The sequence below is a fragment of the Scyliorhinus canicula genome, chromosome 4 (assembly GCF_902713615.1).
Source record: "Scyliorhinus canicula chromosome 4, sScyCan1.1, whole genome shotgun sequence".
Taxonomy (NCBI): Eukaryota; Metazoa; Chordata; class Chondrichthyes; order Carcharhiniformes; family Scyliorhinidae; genus Scyliorhinus; species Scyliorhinus canicula.
The window spans coordinates 77829309-77847546 of record NC_052149.1 but is presented as its reverse complement, the minus strand read 5'-3'; the positions used below and the strand labels follow the sequence as shown (position 1 = coordinate 77847546).

At 51.1% G+C, this 18238-nt stretch overlaps 1 protein-coding gene across 15 annotated transcripts in view; it reads left to right on the top strand.

The window, feature by feature from the left end:
- The window catches only part of LOC119964697 (phosphodiesterase 4D interacting protein), a 695800-nt gene that overhangs the window by 482420 nt on the left and 195142 nt on the right, over positions 1–18238 (top strand). For all 15 annotated transcript variants that reach the window (XM_038794557.1, XM_038794548.1, XM_038794556.1 and 12 more), the window contains one exon: positions 989–1128. In XM_038794557.1, coding sequence (XP_038650485.1) covers positions 989–1128 — 140 coding nt within the window. The remainder of the gene's footprint in view (positions 1–988; positions 1129–18238) is intronic.

The window sequence follows — 18238 nt, the reverse complement described above, 5'->3', positions numbered from 1 at the left end:
TTCATGTTCAGAAGCTCAAATTCAGTCAAATTTGACCTTCATTCAAACCCATTTCCCCCTCCACTTGATTCTTGCACCTAAAATCAGCCATGTGGCAGCCAGCAGTTGAGGCAGAATTTTACTGGCCCCAGTAGCAGGTTTGAAAACCCTTAGCGTTCCCCATCAAGGGCGACCCACCCTCTCTCCCTTTGACCACTTAAAGGCTGCTTCCCACTTTGACCTCAATTTTTTGGCTGGTGCGAGGGGTTCAGGGATAGGGGGAAAGGCTGGCAGGTTATCCTACCTGGGCTGCGATTGGTGTAGGGGCAGGACCCTAAGAGCCCCAAGGTCTGCCTGCCCAACCCCACTTTTCCCATCCCTATGGGCCTCATTGCCCCTCCCTTTCTTGACACCCTCAGCATGCACTTTGTCCTGGACTCCGTGACATAGAATCTGGGTACTGCTCGTCCCAGTCCAGCCCAGCCCATGGGAGCATTAAATAGCTCCGAGGCTGCTGTGACTGGGAGGATGCAGTCCCTGCTGACGCTTTGGGTAGTGGGGTGGAAAGTTGCGTCATCTGAAAAACCCTGCCCTGGAAATCTTTGAATTCTATAGTGGTTAGCATTGCTGCCTCGCAGCACCAGGGACCCGGGTTCAATTCTGACCTTGGGTGACTGTGTGGAGATTGCACTTTCTCCCACGTCTGTGTGGATTTCCTACCGGTGCTCCGTATTCCTCCCACAGTCCAAAGATGTGCCAGTTAGGTGGATTGGCCATGCAAATTGCCCCTTAATGTTCAAAGGTGTGCAGGTTAGGTGCGGTTGCGGGGAATGGGCCTAAGTAGGGTGCTCTTTCAGAGGGTCAGTGCAGACTCAATGGGCCGATATGCCCCCTTCTGCACTGTAGGAATTCTGTGTAGATGTTTTTTCTATCTATTGTCCATGCACCAAGCACTGCCCTGTGATAGTTTGATAGAGTTGATCTTTGTCACATTTACATCTTTACTTAGCTCCAGCGGAGAAGAAATGCTGCAGGCTGAGCTCTTGGCTGCACAGGCACTCCGCAGACAACTAGAAGAGAACCTAAGGAGGAGCCAGGAGCTGATCGTCAGACTGGAGAGGGAATCTGAGATGCCAGCAGATTCTGGAGGTGGGGGAATGGACAGGCTGGGAAGTCTGCAAGAGCATGTGGCATCCCTTGCTGAGGGGTCTTGTGCCCAAGCAACATAGCGTGCTACTGGGATGGTGGTTATCATGAAAATTTTGCTAACAGGAAATGCCTGCTTGATACAAACGAGTTATTAACTGAATGTGTGCAATGTGAGCTGACCTGGATTCAGAAATTCATGATTGTACCCCTATATGTTACGAGTTTTCTTTCTGTCTCCTGAAGGTCATGATGCAGAATGTTTTGCATGCAATCGTGAGAGGAAAAGATCATTTCATTTTAAGTTATTTCCTATTCCCTGTTTATGTTGGTCAAATAAAAGCATTTTTCCATCATGCCCTTGCACATCCTCCATATGAGTCACGCCTTCCTTTTCACTGGTGCACCCTCCTTAAACAATAAGGTCAAGGATCAAATTGTTAAAAAAACCTAGTTACAATTTCCTGAATGACTGCAGCTTATTATTACAATTCAAATATATGGAGGTATTTATATAGGTAGTTCAATTGTAGGTATTTAAAAAAACCTTTATTAATTGCTTCATAACTATTGATGCAAATTTTTTCATATGGTTTAATTTGATTACTTATTTGAAAAGTTATTCTAACCTTTATTTCGGCTGTGAACCACTCTATATTTGACAAAGCAAACAGTAAACCTGGTCCCAAGCCTCAGTCCGAGGTACACTTCTGTCTTTTTAAAAATAAATTTAGATTACCCAATTCACTTTTTCCAATTAAGGGGCAATTTAGCGTGGCCAATCCACCTACCCTGCACATCTTTGGGTTGTGGGAGCGAAACCCACGCAAACTCGAGGAGAATGTGCAAACTCCACACAGACAGTGACCCAGAGCCGGCATCGAACTTGGGGCCTCGGTGTCGTGAGGCAGCAGTGCTAACCCACTGTGCCACCGTGCTGCCCTACACTTCTATCTTCTGCCACGCTGGTAGGATCTATTTGAGTGTCTTGCTTTTCGTCTGGGGAAGAACTGGGCATTCACCAGGCCATGTTGCACCCAGTCAGAGTTGGTCATGTGGAAAACACAGATTCAAACCTATTTTCCGCTACAATGTGGCATAGGAGACTCAAAACAAATCGAAGGCAAAATAAATTCTGAAAACTGGGCTATTAATAGCATTAATACACTATGGGTGGGATTTACTGACCACCCCAACTCGTGTTTTTCAGCAAGGGAGGCGACCCGCCAGTGGGATCTATCGGTCTCGCTGCCGTCAACGGGATCTGGTGTGAACAGCTAGTAAATCCCACCCGTAGTATTTTCAAGCTGCTGCTTCAATGATGGGTGGCGGGCATGCATGAGAGTGTGCAGAGCATGTCGCTAATTTAATTTGCGAAATTCACAACTGAATTTAAGAACACCTTGTGACCAATTATTATCAAATCATTGTACAATTAACAACCATGAGTTTTGAGCATAATACAATTCTATTGAATGCGCGTGGTCAGTAGTAGTGCATTCTACACTAATCATATCACCGGGTAGAATTTATATTATAAGGTGATGGTGCCCTTCATAATTCACTCCATGCTCCATCACTCATGCCATATCCCCATTCAACTGATGTAATGTCCTCATTCAGTATCATGGATTTCTCATCTTATTCTGGGGTTGGTTTAAAGCATTTTATGTGTACTGTTTTATTATCATAATTGCAAACTTTAGAAATAGCAAACAACAGTTTGATCCCTATTTATAGAAGCGTTATCTTTGTGAAACATACTTAGCAAAACTCTTTCAGTCTTCTCCAAGCAACTAATGTAAATATACAAAATATGTTAAGACACATAATTGTGTCAGTGTAAATCATGCCCTGTGAAACGCTGCTCTTCTGCTCCAAACAAAAAAAAGTTGCCAAATGACTCCCTTTCTCTGGTGAGAGCATGGTGCCATGAAGGGATCTAGTTCCACAAACATTGCAGCTTTCAGAAATTAATCTTTTAATATCGATGAGCAGTGAGTGTCGACAGACTATTCAACCATGGGGAACATACTCTCTTGACATCCACAATTGGTGATTTCCAGGAAGGATCATTGGATCGTAATCAGGAATGTGATACACAGACCAATGAACTTGATCCTCAAAATCCTAACCTCCTGGTTGGTACATGCATTCTGCCTCAGCCTGGTAGTTTCTAACATTTTTCTTGCTTTCTCTAGCCAGTATGAGAAAAGACAGATAAGGGGATAGGATTTTCCTATAACAGCAATAAAGCACATTCTTAAATCTATAGATCTATAAATTCAATAGATCTATAAATTTAATAGACAGCATACAATTGCTTTGAATGCTGGGATAACCTTACTCCATAGTTATTGCTTGCTGTTTTTATTTTCCAGGAAGAGTAAAAAGTAGAAACACTTCAAGTCTCAGATCTGGGGGGCTGTGATGAGAGAAAAAGAAGAGAAAAAGTGGAGCTTGCACATTCTCCCTGTGTCTGCGTGGGTTTCCTCCGGGTTAGAACATAGAACAGTACAGCACAGAACAGGCCCTTCGGCCCTCGATGTTGTGCCGAGCAATGATCACCCTAACGCATCCACCCTATGCCAGTAACCCCCCCTCCCATTAACCTTTTTTTTTTTTAGGACACTAAGGGCAATTTAGCATGGCCAATCCACCTAACCCGCACATCTTTGGACTGTGGGAGGAAACCCACGCACACACGGGGAGGACGTGCAGACTCCGCACAGACAGTGACCCAGCCGGGAATCGAACCTGGGACCCTGGAGCTGTGAAGCATTTATGCTAACCACCATGCTACCGTGCTGGTTCTCTGGTTTCCTCCTGCAAGTCCAAAGATGTGCGGGTCAGGTGGCTTGGTCATGCTAAATTGGCCCTTAGGGCACGATTCTCCCAAAACATTTCTGGTGGTTTTTTTCAGAGAGTTTCCCCGAGTTCCCCACTGCTATTCAATGACACTTAATCCTTTTTTTCGTCCCTGGGGAGCTTCGCACTGGTTTTGGCCACACTTAGAATTTTTTTTAGCACTGGGAAGCTGAACTCCAAGATCAGTCCGCCATTTTGAAAGGGTGCTCCGATCACTAAGTGAGCTTGGGTCTCCCCCCCCCCCCCCCCCCCCCCGCACCCACCCATGGGCAAGGTCACCCCCCACACATATGGACACTGCCCCACACCCCGCCAAGTGACGACATCCCTCTATGAGGTCCCTGGTGACCCTCCTCTTCAGCCCCCCCCATCTCCCAAGCCCCCTTACAGCACACCCTCCCTTCCCTTCCTGGCCCCCACCCATCACCCTTCCAACCTCCCAGAGTCCCCTACTTACTTGCCCTGCACACCCGCACCCCTGGAACCCCTCCTCTACCTTCATTTTATGGGCATGGCCCCTCCTCACCCCCTTGGCAGAGCCACCCTGGCACCCAGGCAGTACTCCTGGCTTGGCAGTGCCATGGTGCTAACTGGGCAGTGGCACGGTGTCTCCCCCCCCCCCCCCCCCCCTCGGGTGCTGTTCTGTCTGGTCCATGTTTGTGTGGACCAGCATCGATCGGCGCCCAGCTGCAGCCTCCCTAGGGAGGCCGAACAATCGAGGGTGGCCGGTGCAACCCACGTGAGTAGGTCCTATGCATGACCTACTTGGGAGCGTCATTTGGTCACGCCCATTTGTGGCAGATTTCCGACTCTGATGTCTCGCTTGAACGTAACGTGTCCTCAGAATCGCGCCCTTAGTGTCCAGGGATGAGTTGGTTCGGTTACGGGTATAGATCGGTGCATACTTGATGGGCCAAATGGCCTCCTTCGGCATGGTAAGGATTCTATGAAAGTTAGGGAAGAATATACTAATGCCACCTGGTGTTCCTGTGATATTTAACGTAATGGCATTGAAACCAGTTACAAAACTCCTAAAGCCAACTTAGCTGAATAATGTGACTGAGCACGAATTCAACCTGGGATATGTTCCATATAGCTCCGGGAAGCCAATCACTTGGTTGATGTCACCAAGTTCTGCTTAGATAGCAATCTAGTGATACTTCAGGCGCTTTAAAACAAACATTGAAAACAATTTCTTCAGTGTAGGTAAGAGTGGATTTTTAATTGAAATAGAAATTTTATTTGTATTTGGGTACATTCTTTTCAAATTAAACCAAAACTGCAATGTCAACAGCAGACCTTATGATTAATTCTATTTTTTAAAATCTTTTTATTGGTTTGCATTTGTAGTAACATGTAAGGAACATTGTACTGTAATATAGAGATATTTATAGAATGGGTATATAGCAAAGAAAGAAAAACGAAAAGACAAAACTATCGGAACATTGTGGATACATAAGGGTAGTGTGTGTATAGATACAGAGTGGGTGGGGCTGGCTTCAGGTCTCCTGTCGTAGGCTACCGCCTCCGTGTCAGAGTTACTTTGTATGTGTCACCTCCTGGTATCAAAACATATTAGAGGGTGTGTTTGACACCACCTGTGCATACCTTTGGTGTGGTCGCACACCTGTATCTCCTTGTCAATGCTCCCCTATGGTTCCTCTACCTTGCTCACCCTGCATCCTGGTTGGTGTCTTTCTCTCCTCCGCTCCCCCCACCTTCCCCATTCTGCTCCACCCTCCTTGCCTTCATTCCGTTTACCCATCCGTTATTTGGTTGTTGGTTACAAATAGGTCTTGGAAACGGCTGGTGAATTGCTTCCACATGTTGTGGAAGCCTTCCCCCTATCCCCATATAGAGAATTTTAGTTTTTTCCAATTTGAGGAATTCCACTAGGTCAGACAGCCAGTCGGCGGCCTTGGGTGGCACTGCCGAACTCCAGCCGAGCAGGAGCCTCTGGCAGGCGATCAGGGAGGCAGAGTCTAGGGTGTCTACCCCTCTAGATTTCTGACTTCTGTTTACCCCGAAGACCGCAACAGTATGGCTCCACCCTCAGTCCCACAACCTTGGACATGACCTTGAAGAAGGCAGTCCAGTACCCGACCAGTCTGGGGAAAGACCAGAACATGTGGCGTGGTTGGCTGGGCCTCCATGGCACCATTCACATTTGTCCTCCATCTCCAGGAAGAACCTGCTCATGCGTATTCTTGTGAAGTGCACCCTGTGCACTACCTTCAGCTGCGTTAGACTCCGATCTTCTCATGAGGAGGTGGAGTTCACCCTATGCAGTGATTTGCTCCAGATTCCTGTGGTTAATTCTTTGTCTGCTCAATTGGCTGGATGGCTGCTTCATGATGTGGAACGATCCCACAGTGCGGGTTCAATTCTCGTACTGGCTGAGATTTTCCATGAAAGCCCCACATTTAAAAAAAATAATTAAACTGATTTATTCTACATTTATGTACAACTTATTTTTACCCCACCTCCTTGCCCTTGCCCCTCGCCTAAGGTGTGGTGACCCTCCGGTTAAATCACCACCAGTCAGTTCTCAAAGGGGAGAGCAGCCTATGGTCCTCTGGACTGTGGCGACATTTACTTTACTTTCAATCTGGGCCTCTAGATTACTCATCCAGTGACATTACCACTACACCACCAATCGCCCACAGTAAGGTTGCACCACTGTGGGCATGTGTAAAGCTATGGTGGTCAGCCGTTTCTCAATGAGGCAACAAAGTACTACCATAAAGCAACATGGGAGGTGCAACAGTGCAATCATTTTGCTTCTTCCCAATCAATTGCTGTGTGAGGGTGGGGACAGACCGCCGGTGGCAGCCATGATGTGAATGGTCGCACACAGGGCAGCTCCTTTGAAGGTACAGGAAAGAGCTCTTTTTACTCCGTACTGGTTGGAATTTTGATGTAAAGGCGTAGGTGAAGGTTGGCATAGTAGTTTCCCCCGGGAGTGGTATGTCCGCTGGTTACTAAAGCCGGCAGAAGACGGTGAGAGACGTGGCTAAAGAATTAGAGGAAACCAATGCTGTAGCAGCCAATGTAAGGATGGTTGCAGGGGAAGGGGTGGTGCAAGGTGGAAGGCCCCAGCTGGAGCAGTTGACAGCCTTTATTAAGGAGGAATTCTGCCAGCAGAGGAAGGAAATGCGGGAGGATCGCTCGAAGGCCATGGAAGGAGCTGTGGCACCGCTGAAGAGTTCATTGGAACGGATGGGGAAGTGTTTGGAGATGCAGAGGCAGCAGATTCGGAAGATCAGAGGAGTGATCTCGGACCACAGCGATCGTGTGGTGGCTCTGAAGGTGGAGGTGGAGCTCCAAGGGTGATGCGACCATCAATTCAAGCGAAACAGAGAGTAGATGTAAACTTTAATCGACTAGAACAGTGCCTGCCTGCGACTGCTCTGCTACTGAGAGCCGCCTACAGGGCTACTGCTCTTTATACCTCCCCTCAAGGGGAGGAGCCAGGGGCGGAGCCCACAAAGGCACCAACTTGATACATTCCAGGTAATACTGTATCTTACAATGGTCCATTGGTGGAGCCCACATGGGCAACAGCGTGATACAGTGACATACATGGTGAATGGTTAATGCAATACGTTCACCACATTCCCCCACTGTTAAAACAAATTGAAGTCCGGCGGGGGTGAAGGGTTCACAAGTTAAGCCTGTCCAGCGCCCGGATCGTGCGCTGTGATTGCCGAAGCTCTGGTATCGCAGCTGGCCCGGGTGTCGAACTCATCCGTGCGGGCATAGGTAGTGAAGTCCCAGGTGCGGGCACAGATGCGGACTCCGGGAGCGTGTCTTCTGGAGCTTTGTTCCTGTGGGTCGGTGAAGGGGGAATGGAGGGTGGGAGGGGATGTGGGTGCCATGTAGGGGCGGGGCGCTGGACAGCGTAAGTTGGGTGGGGTAAGTTGGGGTGGCGGTGGTAGTGGAACCTGCGGGTGCCAGGTCCCGGAGGGAAACGTATCCTGTCGGCCGTCGGGGTGTTCTATGTATGCGTACTGGGGGTTGGTGTGAAGGAGCTGGACCATCCCGATCAGGGGGTCGAACTTATAGCTCCTGACATGTTTGCGCAGTAAGACGGGCCCCGGTGTCTTCAGCCAAGACGGAAGTAAGACCCCGGAGGTGGATTTCCTGGGGAAAACAAACAGGCGGTCATGAGGGGTCTCGTTTGTGGCCGTGCAAAGGAGGGACCTAATAGAGTGCAGTGCGTCGGGGAGGACCTCCTGCCAGTGGGAAACTGGGATATTCCTAGACCGTAGGGCTAGGAGGATGGCCTTCCAGACCGTCGCGTTCTCCCTCTCCTGTCCGTTTCCCCTGGGGTTGTAAATGGTAGTCCTCCTCGAGGCGATGCCCTTACCGAGCAGGTACTGATGCAGTTTGTCACTCATGAACGACGAGCCCCGGTTACTGTGAACGTACGTGGGGAAACCGAACAGGGTGAAGACACTACGTAGGGCTTTAATGACGGTGGCCGCGGTCATGGCGGGGCAAGGGATTGCTAAAGGGGAAGCGGGAGAACTCATCAACGGTGTTGAGGAAATACGTGTTGTGGTTGGTAGAGGGGAGGGGCCCTTTGAAATCAATACTGAGGCGCTCAAAGGGCCGGAATGCTTTTACCAGGTGGGTCTTATCCGGTCGATAGAAGTGAAGCTTACACTCGGGCAGATTGGGCAGTCCCTGGTCATGGCCCTGACCTCCTCAGTGGAGTTGGGCAGGTTGCAGGCCTTGATATAGTGGAGAAGCCGGGTGACCCCTGGGTGGCAGAGGTCATCGTGGATAGCCCGGAGTCGGTCATTTGGCGCGCTGGCGCATGTGCCACGGGACAGGGCATCTGGGGACTCGTTGAGCTTCCCAGGACGATATACTATATCGTAATTATAGGTGGAGAGTTTGATCTTCCACCTCAAGATCTTATCATTCTTGATCTTGCCCCGCTGCGTATTATCAAACATGAAGGCTACTGATCGTTGGTCGGTGACGAGGGTAAACCTCCTACCAGCGAGGCAGTGCCTCCAGTGCCGCACAGCTTCCACGATGGCTTGGGCTTCTTTTTTGACAGAGGAGTTTCGAATTTCGGAGGCATTGAGGGTACATGAAAAAAATGCTACTGGCCTGCCTGCGTCGCTCTCCACCTGGGAGGAGACGGACTCGTCCACCGCGCGCATCGCGGCTTTGCCAATATCCGCCTTGATGCAGCTGAAGGCCTGGCGGGCCTCGGCCAACAGTGGGAAAATGGTGGCCTTGATTAGTGGGCGGGCTTGTCCACATAGTTGGGGACCCACGAGGCGTAATAGGACAAGAACCCGAGGCACCTTTTCAGGGCCTTGGGGCAGTGGGGAAGGGGGAGTTGCAGGAGGGGGCGCATACGGTCAGGGTCGGGTATAGAACTCCGTTTTACACGACATAGCCGAGGACAGCTAGTCTGGTTGTGTGGAAAACTCATTTCTCCTTGTTGTAAGTGAGGTTAAGGGTTTGGGCGGTTTGGAGGAATCTCGAGGTTGGCATCGTGGTCCTGCTGATCATGGCCGCAGATGGTGACGTTGTCCAAGTACGGAAATGTGGCCCGCAGCCCGTACTGGTCCACCATTCGGTCCGTCGTCGTTTGGAACACCGAAACCCCGTTCGTGACGCCAAAGGGGACCCGGAGGAAATGGAAAAGGTGGCCGTCTGCCTCAAAGGCCGTGTAGTGGCGGTCCTCCGGGCGGATTGGGAGCTGGTGGTATGCGGACTTCAGATCCACCGTGGAGAACACCCAGTAGTGTGCGATCTGATTCACCATGTCTGCAATCCGGGGAAGAGGGTACGCATCAAGGTGCGTGTACCGGTTTATTGTTTGGCTGTAGTCTACAACCATCCGGTTCTTTTACCCAGTCCTGACGACCACCACCTGAGCTCTCCAGGGGCTATTGCTGGCCTCGATGATCCCCTCCCGCAAGAGTTGCTGGACCTTGGACCTGATAAAAGTCCTGTCCTGTAGGAGATGGTGGTGAGATTTGCGAAGAGCGGGGGAGGGTCGACTTTTCGGGTCGCGAGGCTACATACGGTGAGTGGGGGTAGGGGCCCGCCGAACTTCAGAGTTCAGAGTAGGCTCCTGAGGTTACACTGGAAGTCCAGTCCCAACAGGAGAGGAGCGCAGAGGTTGGGGAGTACATATAACTTAAAATCGGCGTACTAGGCAGCGCTGCCTGGGGTGCTGATGCTGGCCGCAGAAATAGCAGGGTGCCACCCCCCCCCCCCCCCCCCCCCGGTGTTGGGCAGGCAGCTGTGCGGCACAGGCCTAGGGTACTCTATGGTCGGGGGTCCACGAGGGGGTCGCATGATCAGACGGGAACGCGTTGAGGCTTTGGAATGCTACTTCTAGGGAGGGGGCTAGCATTACCGTCTCTTCCAGGTCTAGGGCACCTTTCTCGAGTAGGTGCTGTCTCACGTAGTTGGACCTGACTCCAGCCATGTAGGCGTCCCGGAAGGCGAGATCCATATGTTGAGTGGCCGTAACGGCCTGGTAGTTGCAACTTCGCGCAAGGACTTTGAGGTCGGGTAGGTGGTACTCCAGCGATTCCCCGGGGCGTTGGCGGCGAGTAGTGAGGAAATGCCGCGCGTACACCTCGTTCACTGGCCTTGCGTATAGATGCTTCTGCATCGCGAGGGCATCTGCGTAGGTGGAGGCTTCCTCGAGTTGTACAGAGATTCGATGTCTCACCCGGGCGTGGAGGAGGCTCAGCTTCTGTCGTCAGAGACGGAAGGCGAGGAGGAGGCAGAAGTTAGGCCTCGAAACAGCGGAGCCAGTGCAAAAAAATCCCTTTCGCCTCTGCGGCTTGTGGGTCAAGTTCCAGTCGGTGAGGTTTGAGGGCCGATTCCATAGTGGTGTCGTAGTCGATTAAATTGATGCGACCATCAATTCACGCAAAACAGAGAGTAAATGTAAACTGTGGCTTTAATCGACTAGAACAGTGCCTGCCTGCGACTGCTCTGCTACTGAGAGCCGCCTACAGGGCTACCGCTCTTTATACCTCCCCTCAATGGGAGGAGCCAGGGGCGGAGCCCACAAAGGCACCAACATGATACATTCCAGGTAATATCTTACAATGGTCCATAGGTGGAGCCCACATGGGCAACAGCGTGACACAGTTGCATACATGGTGAATGGTTAATGCAATACGTTCACCACAGAGGGGACCTGTGTAAAAAGTGGAGGGCAAAGGTGGAGGAGCAGGAGACTACCTCGAGAAGCCAGAACCTGCGAATTAGTGGGCCTGCCTGAAGAAGTGGAAGGTGTGAGTGCCACGCGGTACGTCTCGAAAATGCTGGCGGGGCTGGTGGCAGAAGGGGTGCTAGATAAGACCCCTGAAGTGGATCAAGCGCAGAGATCCCTGAGGCAGAAGCCTAGAGCTGGGGAGCTGCCGCGGGCGGTGATCGTGAGACTCCAGAAATTTGTGGAGGAAGACAAGATTTTGTGTTGGACCAGGGAGAAGCGTACCTGCGAATGGGAAGGGAAGAAGGGCCGAATTTATCAGGACATCTGACCCGAGTTGGCAAGTGACAGACAGGGTTCAACAAGGCCAAGGCGGTGCTGTACCAGCGGCAGATCAGTTTAGTGTGCTCTACCCGGCAAGATTATGGGTGATGTTCGGAGGCTGGAAGTATTATTTAGAGACCCCAGAAGTGGCTAGGGATTAGGGTGTTTTTCATCCCCTCCGGTTTGGAGGGGGTCCTTTTTTGGGTTTGTTGTTTACTGTTGGGATTGTAAGGGGTCAAAAGATTATGGGGGGTGGATGTTCCCATCCCCCCCCCCTCCTGTGTTATGGGACTGTTTGTGTTCAGCATTTGTTTGTTTGCTTTTAGGGGAGGCAGCCTGAAGTTCTGGAGGAGTCTGTCTGGGTGTGGGAGGGTACGGTCAGCAGCCTTCTTCCTTGAGCTGAGGAGTGGGGGGGAGGTGTTCCTTTGGGCAGGGGCTGTCACACTAGCAGGTGATGCTGGTGAACGGAAGTGAGGTGATGGGGGAGAAGGCCGAGAGGGGTGGTCGGCCGGGGTGGAGGAGATGGGGGGGCAGGTTGTTGCAACGTGGCAAGAGAGTTGACATGGTCAGGGGTGGAAAGGGGGGCAATCTGGGATGAGCTAAGTATAGGGTGGAATTAAGGGGGCGGGAGTTAAGTAGGGAAGATGACGGACGTTAGAGGGGATTGGAGGCATAAGTCTCCGGTAAGGTTGGCAACGTGGAACGTCCGGGGACTGAATGGGCCGGTTAAAAGGTCACGGGTGTTCGCGCACCTCAGGAGCTTGAAAGCGGGGGTGGTCGTTCTGCAGGAGACGGACCTCCGTGTGAAGGACCAGGTTAGGTTAAGGAAGGGGTGGGCGGGCAGGTTTTTCACTCTGGGTTTGAATCAAAATCAAGGGGAGTGGTGATTTTAATGAGCACAAAAATGAGATTTGTGAGTGCGAAGGAGGTGAGGGATCCAGGTGGGAGATATGTGATTGTGAGTGGGGTATTGGAAGGGGCACAGATAGTGTTGGTAAATGTGTATGCCCCAAATTGGGATGATGTGGGTTTATGACGGAGTTGCTGGCAGCAATCTCGGATTTGGCCACGCACCAGTTGATCATGGAAGGAGATTTTAATTGTGCCCGACAGCCATTAGTGGATAGGTCAAGCCCCAGGTCGATGAGTAGGGTATGAATGGCAAGGGAGTTGGGGGGTTTATGGAGAGGATGGGTATGGTGGATCCATGGCGCTTTCAGAACCCAGGGGGAAGGGAGTATTCCTTCTTTTCACACATCTATAAGGTGTATTCGAGGATTGATTACTTTGTAGTGAGTCAGGGATATTGGTTAGGGTGGAGGGACAAAGTATGCGGGGATAGTTATCTCGGACCATGCACCCCACTGGCTGGAGATTCGGTTCAGGGGCAGTTTGACAGGCTGACAACGGGGAGGATGTTAGGGCAACTGCGTAGGCCAAGAGGGGTGCAATTTGAGTATGGGGAGAAGGCGAGCCGCATGCTGGTGCACCAGCTGCGGAGGCAGACCACATCCAGGGAAATATTGCAGATATGGAGTGGGGCTGGAGATGTAGTGTCGGAGCAGGGGAAGATAAACAAGACATTTAGGCAATACTACAAGGGACTGTACGAGGTAGACCCGGGGGACAGGAGCGGGACATGGGGCGGTTTCTGGATGAGCTGGAATTTCCCCAGGTGGAGGAAGCAAAAAGGCAGAAGTTGCAGGAGCCCTTGGATCTGAGGGAGGTGCTGGATAATATCAGGGATGTGAAGTTGTGGAAGGCTCCAGGGCCAGATGGGTACCCGGCGGAATTTTATAAGGAATTTGCGATGGATCTGGCACCACATCTGTGGTGGATGTTTAATGACGCGCTGGAGACAGGGGAGCTGCCAGAGACGATGACGCAGGCAGTAATCACGCTAATCCCAAAAAAGGGGAAGGACCTGGTGGAATTAGGGTCGTATAGACCCATATCACGATTGAACGCGAATGTGAAATTATTGGCTAAGTTGATGGTGCGGAAGATGGAGGACTGTGTTCCGGTGGTGGTTGCAGAAGATCAAACAGGCTTCGTGAAGGGCAGGCAGCTCACGAGTAATATAAGTCAGCTGTTGAACGTAGTGATGAATCGTCGGGGGCTCTCGTGGCAGAGGTGGTGGTTACCATGGATGTGGAGAAGGCATTTGATCGGGTGGAGTGGCGATACTTGTTCGAGGTTTTGGGAAGGTTTGGGTTTGGGCCCAAGATCTGTGGCATGGGTGCGGTTGCTGCATGTAGCACCAAAGGCGAGTGCGAGGATGAATAATATGAGTTCACGAAGCTTTGACTTACACAGGGATACAAGGCAGGGGTGCCCACTGTCGCCGTTATTGTTTGCACTGGCCATAGAGTCGATGGCTTTCGGGGGCATCAGCGGAGTGGTGGGGGTTTATGAGGAGACAGAGAGAGCATCGGGTGGTGGCGCTTTATGCCGATGACCTCTTGCTGTATGTTTCACATCCGCTGGAGAGTATGGGAAGGATTATGGGCCTGCTGTGGAGGTTTGGAGGGTTCTCGGGTATAAACTGAATGTAGGAGAAAGCGAGTTTTTCCCGGTGAATGAGTTACGGCGGCGGGCAAATTTAGGTGGGATGCCATTTACGGTAGCGAGGGCTAGGTTTAGGTATTTGGGGATTCCAGTAGCGAGCGAATGGACGGGGCTCCATAAGTGCAACTTAACGAAGCTGGTGGAGGAGGCCAGGAAGGATCTTAAGAGGTGGGACATACTGCAGTTGACATTGGCAGGGGGGGGGGGGGGGGGGGGGGGGGGGGGGGTGGTCCAAGTGGTGAATATTATAACAAAGACCTTTTTTCAGAAATTGGACCCGATCATTTTGGACTTTGTATGAGCATAGAAGGTGCCGAGGGTGGGGAGGGCCCTGCTACAGAGGCAGAGGCAGCAGGGGGGGTTGGTGTTGCTGAACCTGCTTCATTATTATTGGGCGGCGAATGTGGATAAAGTGCGGCGATGGTGGGAAGGAGAAGGGGTAGAGTGGGTTAGGATGAAGGAGGAATCTTGTAAGCGGTCTAGTTTGAAGGCTATGGTGATGGCAGCGTTGCCAATGGGGTTCCGAGTAGGTATTCAGGGAGCCCAGTGGTGCAGTTCACGATGATAAAGATATGGAATCAATTGAGGAGGCATTTTAGGGTGGAAGGGATGTCGATATTAACACTGCTGGGTGAGAATCATGGGTTTGTGCTGGGGGGGGATGGATCGTGTATACAGGAGGTGGAGGGAAGTAGGGCTGGTCAAGGTGAGGGATCTGTATTTGGAGGAAGGGTTCGCCAGTCTGGAGGAGCTAAGGGAGGGTAGAGCTGCCGAGGGGGAGTGAGTTCAGATATCTGCAGGATAGGGACTTTGTGCAAAAGGTCTGGAGAGGGTTCCCTAGCTGCCGGGATACACATTGCTGGAGCGACTGCTGCTTCCGGATGTGGAAGGGAAGAATTGAGGATATATACAAGTGGCTGGGGGGGGGGTTGGCAGGGAGGCGAGCGGATGGTGAAGATCAAGGAGAAATGGGAAGCAGAGTTGGGAGGGGAGATCAATTGGGGAGTATGGAGTGAGGCACTGCGAAGGGTAAACGGGACCTCCTCTTGTGCAAGGATGAGCCTGATGCAGTTTAAGGTGGTGCACAGGGTGCATATGACTGGTGAGAATGAGTGGGTTCTTTCAGGGGGTAGCAGATGAGTGTGAGAGGTGTGGGCGGGGGCCAGTGAATCACGCACACATGTTTTAGGGTTGTGAAAAATTTTAATGATTCTGGCCGGGAGTTTTCGCGTTCTTAGCCAGGATAGTGGAGGACCGGGTGTACCCATACCCTTTGGTGGCGATATTTGGGGTATCAGTGAAGCCGGAGCTCATGGAGAGGAGGAAGGCCGATGTTGTGGCCTTCGCGCTTCTGATTGACGGCGGCAAATTTTACTGGAGTGGCGGTCGGCATCGCCACCGGGAGTAAAGGCTTGGTTGGGTGATCTGTACGACTTCCTGCGGTTGGAGAAAATAAAATGAGTTAAGGGGCTCTGCAGAGGGGTTTTAGAAAAGGTGGGGGATGTTTGTGACCGTGTTTGTGGAGCTGTTCGTCGTTGACGTGGGGGTTGTGAGAAAGGGGGAAAATCTGTACAGACTATACAGATTAGGGTTAGGATTGCTGGGAAGTATGTTTCCCAGAGTGTTTATGTGTTGTCACCTGTTTTGGTACATGTTTGGAATAAAATACACTTAAAATTAAAGTGGGGGAGCGAGGCAAATGCAAGCAGATGGTAGGTACTGATAAAAATTTCTCTGAGACAAAGTAAATTATGGCATTGAACTAATTTGCAAATATTTTTTTTTATAAATTTCAAGTACCCAATTCATTTTTTCCAATTAAGGGGCAATTTAGCGTGTTCAATCCACCTACCTGGCACATCTTTGGGTTGTGGGGGCGAAACCCACGCAAACACGGGGAGAATGTGCAAACACCACACAGACAGTGACCCAGAGCCGGGATTAAACCTGGGATCTCGGCACCGTGAGACTGCAGTGGTACCACTGCGCCACCGTGCTGCGCTCTAATTTGCAAATATAATTGCGGCTGGTGAAGTGTCATTCCATGATAGGTTATAATTGATGGGGAGGGCTCATTTTAGTGAACATTGCTAATTTGCAAGTGTTTTATATTGATTGAAGTAGTTGTGTGACTGCTTGAAGATCTGTTGCAGACATAAAGTCATCTTTTGTACATTTTGTAACTTAGCACTGCTTATTCGGGGTAATATATACTTATTTACTTGGCATCAGCAGGAAATTGTTTCAGTACCCATAGTTTTGCAAATTGCAAAGCAGAACTCCATTTGGTAAAAGCTCCTTTTGGGTAAAAGCACCTTTCTCCGATCCATTTTCATATTGGCAGATTGTCCTGATTCACCTGTAGCATGTTAAGCGAATTGGATTTTTGCTGTCACTGCAGTGTGCAGCCAACAAGACTTTGTACAATAGCTTCAAGAGCTACAAGAGCTCACCTGTTCACAAGTCACACTTTTATTTTCAGTCCGTCTACAATGAAAATGTGGCAGCATATATCTTTTCAACAGAATCGCCAATCATTAATTATGTGATTAGTTCTTGGGGTTTGATTTTATGGCCCTGCACCAGGTGTGTTTTTGGCAAGGGGAGTGTGTAAAATGTGACAGAGGGCTATCCCACAGCCTTCCTGCCCACCTCTTGTGTGTTCCCCATAAAATGGTAGATAGGCAGGTAGCAAAATCAGCAGCCTGTCTACCATTTCTTAAAAAGATAATGAACGAACCTTTGGCTATGGCGTTGAGGGAGTCAGGGAGATGGAGGGGTCTGGTGCGGGGTGGGGAGGAACATCGTGTATCGCTGTATGCGGACGACCTGCTGTTGTATGTGGCGGATCCAGAAGGGGGAATGCCGGGGGTGATGGAGCTGTTAGCGGAATTTGGGGGCTTCTCGGGCTATAAGTTACATTTAGGCAAGAGTGAGGTATTTGTAGTACACCCGGGTGATCAGGAGGAGGGAATCGGGAGACTCCCATTTAAGAGGGCAGTGAAGAGTTTCAGATACCTGGGGGTGCAGGTGGCCAGGAGTTGGGGGACTCTCCATAAGCTTAATTTTACCAGGCTGGTGGAGCAGATGGAAGAGGAATTTAAAAGGTGGGACATGGTGCCGCTATCGTTGGCGGGTAGAGTGCAGTCCGTCAAAATGACGGTTCTCCCGAGGTTCTTGTTCCTTTTCCAGTGTTTGCCCATCTTTATCCCTAGGGCCTTTTTTAGAAGGGTGACTAGCAGCATCATGAGCTTTGTTTGGGCGCATGGGACCCCGAGGGTGAAGAGGGTCTTCTTGGAGCGGGGTAGAGATGGTGGGGGGCTGGCGTTACCCAATCTCTCGGGGTATTATTGGGCGGCCAATGTGTCGATGGTGCGCAAGTGGGTAATGGAGGGGGAGGGGGCAGCATGGAAACGGATGGAGAGGGTGTCCTGTGGCGATACAAGCCTGGGGGCCCTGGTAACGGCGCCGTGGCCGTTCCCTCCTACGAGGTATACCACGAGTCCGGTGGTGGCGGCTACCCTCAAGATTTGGGGGCAGTGGAGGCGACATAGGGGAGAAGTGGGGGGCTCGATGGAGGCTCCGTTAAGGGGGAACCATAGGTTCGTCCCGGGGAACATTGATGGGGGATTTCAGGGTTGGCACAGAGCGGGCATCAGACAGCTGAGGGACCTGTTTATTGATGGGAGGTTTGCGAGCCTGGGGGAGTTGGAGGAGAAATTTGGGCTCCCCCCGAGGAACATGTTCAGGTATCTGCAGGTAAAGGCATTTGCTAGGCGGCAGGTGGAGGGATTCCCTTCGCTTCCCGCGAGGGGGGTGAGCGACAGGGTGCTTTCGGGGGTCTGGGTCGGAGAGGGGAAGATATCTGATATCTACAAGGTTATGCAGGAGGCGGAGGAGGCGTCAGTAGAGGAGCTGAAAACGAAGTGGGAGGGGGAACTGGGGGAACAGATCGAAGACGGGACATGGGCTGATGCCCTGGAGAGGGTTAATTCTTCCTCCTCGTGTGCGCGGCTTAGCCTCATCCAATTCAAGGTGCTGCACCGGGCCCACATGACTGGGACGAGGATGAGTAGGTTCTTTGGGGGTGAGGACAGGTGTGTCAGGTGCTCGGGGAGTCCAGCGAACCATGCCCATATGTTCTGGGCA